Genomic DNA, 5,098 nt, shown 5'->3' with positions numbered 1-5,098 from the left:
TAATTGATCATCATTGGAAAAACTATTAAATTTTAGCACCCCTCTCTCACTCATCACACACTTCTCTCTCTCTCGCCGCATCTCTCTCTAAAATCTGTCTTCTCTCTCCGCATCTCTCGCCATCCACCTTTTATCTCTCTCTCTAACTCTCTCACTCTCTCTCTCTCTCTCTCTCACATTTATTTTCTTTCATGCCATTGATTACTAGTTGTGACGCCGACACCGTCTCACTGTGCATGATTTGAAAACTGTGCCACCAACGCCACATGATGTAAAACCTGTCACCAACGCCACATAATTTGTAAAACCTGTCACCAACGCCACATGATGTAAAACCTGTCACCAATGCCAGTGTGCATCTGTCATACTGAATACGCACTACGTCAAACGATGTGCCATCAAAGTGGGTATCCTTCTTAGTTTCTGTTTTATTGATGATTCTCTATTTCAGTGCTAGCTGTATAGATACTAGTAGTGCAACGTTGGAGGCACGTCAGATGTTTACTCAACACAGAATAGACTCTAGTCTGGCAAACATCAGCTGACGATCTTCATCTGGAAAGCAAAATGTCGTTCAGGGATAAAGGGTGTTTCCAATGTGAAGTCTGCTCAAAGAGTTGTAAAGGCAAGTCTCTTCTAGAAATACACATGCGTGTTCATTCTGGTGAAAGACCTTTCACGTGTGGAATGTGCTTAAAGGATTTCTCAGCCAAGCCTAACATTAAAAGACACATGCAGATCCACACTGAAGAAAAACCTTTCAAATGTGAATTGTGCACGAAATGTTTTACAAATCGTTCCAAATTCAGAGAACATAAGCTGATTCATACTCGTGAGAAAACTTTCAAATGTGAAGTGTGCACGAAATGTTTTGCTTATAAATCCAGCTTAAAACAACATATAATGATTCATACAGGCAAGACACCTTTCAAATGTGAAGTGTGCCCAAAATGTTTTGCACAGAGAGTCAACTTAAAGCAGCATATGTTGATTCATACTGGTGAGAAATCTGTCAAATGTGAAGTGTGCACAAAATGTTTTAGATGTAGATCCCTCTTGAAAAAACATATGTTGATTCATAATAGCGGTAAAACTTTCAAATGTGAAGTGTGCACAAAATGTTTTGCTTATAAATCCAGTTTAAAACAACATATGTTGATTCATACTGGTGAAACACCTTTCAAATGTGAAGTGTGCCCAACATATTTTGCATATAGTTCCAAATTAAAGCGGCATATGTTGATTCATACTGGTGAGAAACCTTTCAAATGTGAAGTGTGCACAAAATGTTTTACTCGGAGTTCCAGCTTAAGACAACATATGTTGATTCATGCTGGGGGGAAAATTTTCAAATGTGAAGTGTGCACAAAATGTTTTGCTTATAAATCCAGTTTAAAACAACATATGTTGATTCATACTGGTGAAACAACTTTCAAATGTGAAGTGTGCCCAACATATTTTGCATATAGTTCCAAATTAAAGCGGCATATGTTGATTCATACTGGTGAGAAACCTTTCAAATGTGAAGTGTGCACAAAATGTTTTACTCGGAGTTCCAACTTAAGACAACATATGTTGATTCATACTGGGGAGAACTGAACTGAAGATGTAGATTGAGTGACATGATTCTAGACAAACAAGTGTGTATTCATCTCTGATGAGGATTTTGTGACTGAATAAAAAGAAGTAGACAATAATCCAGCTTTTAATTATTTATTCATTGATTTTCTTAGTTAACTCAAAACATATATTAACTGTATTTTAAGACTATATGTCAGAATTAACAAATAAATTACCTCCAGTAGCCGATAATAAATAATGTTAGAGCGTATTTTCTTGTATCGGTTTTAAGGTATTGTAGATTTTAAAAATGCTCCATTATATCATAATTGTGTATTACTTTAGTGTTCTGATTTAACAATATTACTATCACTTTTGACTGTTAACTTGTTTTATGCGGTAACTGATAACCTAATAACCAGCATGATGGACTCGCCAGTTTGTATCAACCAGTAAAACTAACATGGCAGACTACACCTGGAAAAAAGTATCGCAACACCCCGAACTTTTCGATAATAGCCAAAAGCTATCGTCAATCATATGCGAAATGCAAATAAAAACGTCATGCCAGTGTACTTTTTGGATGAAATACACCTCAGGGAAGAATTAAATTACAAATTCAACAACATACTAAACAAAAACACGCATTTTATTCTGAGAACCCAAAAAGATGAAAAAGCTACCAAAAATGAGGTGCTGTTAAGTTTTGTTGTGTGAAGTTCGCAAGTGCAATCACTGTCAATATTTTGCCCTCCAGTCCTCAACAAATGACCCAAGTACACAAACCATAACAATGTATCAAGATCCTTCCGGTCAGAATAAAATCCAGACCCTCAGTAACGGGTGTAATCTCCTCCGACGGCGATAACTCCCCGTACCCTCCTCATCGACTGTGCGAGACGTTGCATCTGACGCTGAGGTATTCTGTTCCATTCCTGGTGCAGAGTCTGTTCCAATTCCGCCAGATTCTGTACTGGAGGCTCCCTCTCACGTACCCTGCGACCCATGATGTCCCAGATCATCTCTAAGGGGTTTAAATCTGGACAGTTGTGACTGCCTCCTGGTGTAGGAAATCAGTGACGACACGTGCACAATGCGGCCTAGCATTGTCTTCCATGAAAATTGGCCTTGTGTTCCAAGGATGATTATCAAAGTGTGGCACAACAACCGTGTCCAAGATGTCTGTGAGGTAGCGTTGTCCGTTTAGATTTTGCCTGACCGTTGCAAGGTCGAGTTTGCAAACGTGTGACATGCAACCCCACACCATTATGGACCATCCGCCAAACGGAACCTGCTGCAAGATGTGCCTTTGGGCATAAGCTGTACCTCTCTGGCGCCAGACACGGGCTCTACCGTCAGTCATGAACAACAGAAATCGACTCTCGTCCGACCAGTGTATTCTCCGCCATGATGCTAAATTCCATGGACGTCGCTGTTCACACCAGGCCAGCCGTGCGGCAATGTGAGCACGGGTTAACAACGGACGTCGGACGGGTCGTCTGGCTCTATACCCAGCTGTCTTGAGTCGATTCCGCACCATTCTGTCTGAAAGACGACGATTTGGCAGCCATTCTCGTTTCAACACGCCACTTCTCATGAACGGATGAATCCTGGTGAGTCTCAGAAGCGCGGTATCTTCCCTATGACTTGTCACACGTGGTCGTCCGGAACGATTAAGGTCCTTAACGTCATTGGTTTGTTGATGTTTCTGGACCAATCGGCTGACGGTGGATGCATGATGGCTATCATTTCTTGCGATGGCTCTCAAGGGGTTATTACCCGCATTCCGCATGCCAATAACCTGCCATCTGACAGCATCTGACAGTTGGGGAGGCCCCATATTCTAATAACATCAATTAATTCACAAAATCTTCTCAGTTTTCTAACAGTAAGAACGGTGGCTTGAAACACGTGTTTTGCCCAGTGCGGGGTACCCGTAATGCACGTTTCACTACCCGCATGCGGAGAACGTGCAGACCATATCTCAGTATATGGTGTAGCAAAAGGGTCATGATTGTGGACCCCACAAACAGACTTTTAAAATATTTTGAAATTTTGATATGAGGCCCGATTGTTTTGGGTGTTGCGATACTTTTTTCCAGGTGTATATACCGGGTATATACTCTTTAAAAATAGTAGGGGAACCTGAAATATTAATGTTAATATCAACTACTAAACCGAACATACGTTTTGACCACAGACATCCTAGTAAAGAACGTTCAGTTGTGTTTATCAATATACCGAAACACATTCCATAGTTTGCACATGCATCACGCAGTTGCCCCGTACACGTGCGTGGGGTGTCATTCTCGATTGTGACAGTTTCCAGGAAGGTCCATTAATCACTGTGGAACATTATTTCTGTCAATCTTTTTCATTCTGTTGATCATACAGTTGTTATTGTTTTCTTTTTAGTAATTTTTATTGTTTGAATTTGCGGTATCGTCAATGTCATATATTAGGAATACAAATTGTATTATGCGAGCATAATACATTATTTTTATTTCTAATATATGATATTAACGATACCCCGCAAATATACCTTACGAGGGTAATATAATCTCTTTATCATAGACATAGACATAGACATCATAGCTTAATACACCGTGTTTTTGCTAACTGTAATTCCAGTCCGCCATTACTAGATATTCAAATGAGGTAAGAATATGTGGCGCGGTGTATTTTTGAATGGAAATGACGTCAAACTCGAATGACGTCATTTTGGATGTCCTTACATCAAAATAAAGTTATGGCTAATGTTTTTTGTTTTCTGAACGCTGGACAGCTTTCAGTGTCAAATCTTTATCATATAAGCCATTGAAATGTTTTTGTTTGATTCCACTATGAATGCATACGTCTATCATGGATTGTCACGTCCCTCGAAGTACGTTTTTGGATGTCTTAAAGGTCAATAAATGCCTAGTTTTTTGTTTCCTGAACCTCGACTAATTTACATCTCAAATTGCAAAGTTATCAACTTCTTAAATGTATGTGATCTGAAAAAATATCACATACTTTGATTGCACTGAAAATGTTCAGTGCAATCAAAGTATGTGATATTTTTCAGATCACATACTTTAAGAATTTGATAACTTTGCAAATTAGATTTAAATTAATCAAAGTCACGGCACTAGATTTATTGACATTTAATTGACGTATGCATTCAAAGTCATCAAATAAAAACATTTCAATAGTAATTTTACACTGATAGCTGTCCAGCGTTCACAAAAAAAGAGAAAAAAGTTAAGCCCTAGTTTATTTTGATGTAAGGACATCCAAAATGACGTCATTTCAGTTTGACGTCATTTTCATTCAAAAATACACGGCGCCACATATTCTTACGTTATTTGAATATCTAGTAATGGCGGACTGGAATTAAAGTTGTTTGTACATTTTACAAAAACACGTTATATTAAGCTTGAGATTATATGATAAATATATTATTACCCTCGTGTGTTTCGGTATCGTCAATATCATATATTAGGAATAAAAATAACGTATTATGCGAGCCTCTGACAAACATAATACAATTTTTATT

General features: G+C 38.5%; 1 protein-coding gene across 1 annotated transcript; it reads left to right on the top strand.

Moving 5' to 3' along the window:
- The first annotated feature begins 348 nt into the window (after positions 1 to 348).
- On the top strand, positions 349 to 2,001 carry LOC121367075 (zinc finger protein 676-like). The gene has a single exon (XM_041491246.1). The coding sequence runs from the start codon at positions 568 to 570 to the stop codon at positions 1,597 to 1,599; it is 1,032 nt and encodes a 343-aa protein (XP_041347180.1). The 5' UTR covers positions 349 to 567; the 3' UTR covers positions 1,600 to 2,001.
- Positions 2,002 to 5,098: the final 3,097 nt, after the last annotated feature.

This window comes from Gigantopelta aegis, unplaced genomic scaffold, assembly GCF_016097555.1.
Source record: "Gigantopelta aegis isolate Gae_Host unplaced genomic scaffold, Gae_host_genome ctg8695_pilon_pilon, whole genome shotgun sequence".
Taxonomy (NCBI): Eukaryota; Metazoa; Mollusca; class Gastropoda; order Neomphalida; family Peltospiridae; genus Gigantopelta; species Gigantopelta aegis.
This window is presented reverse-complemented; position numbering and strand designations above follow the sequence as displayed.

What these genes read in the sequence shown, in the direction of transcription:
- LOC121367075 (XM_041491246.1), top strand. Translation starts at nt 568, where the DNA reads ATGTCGTTCAGGGATAAAGGGTGTTTCCAATGTGAAGTCTGCTCAAAG.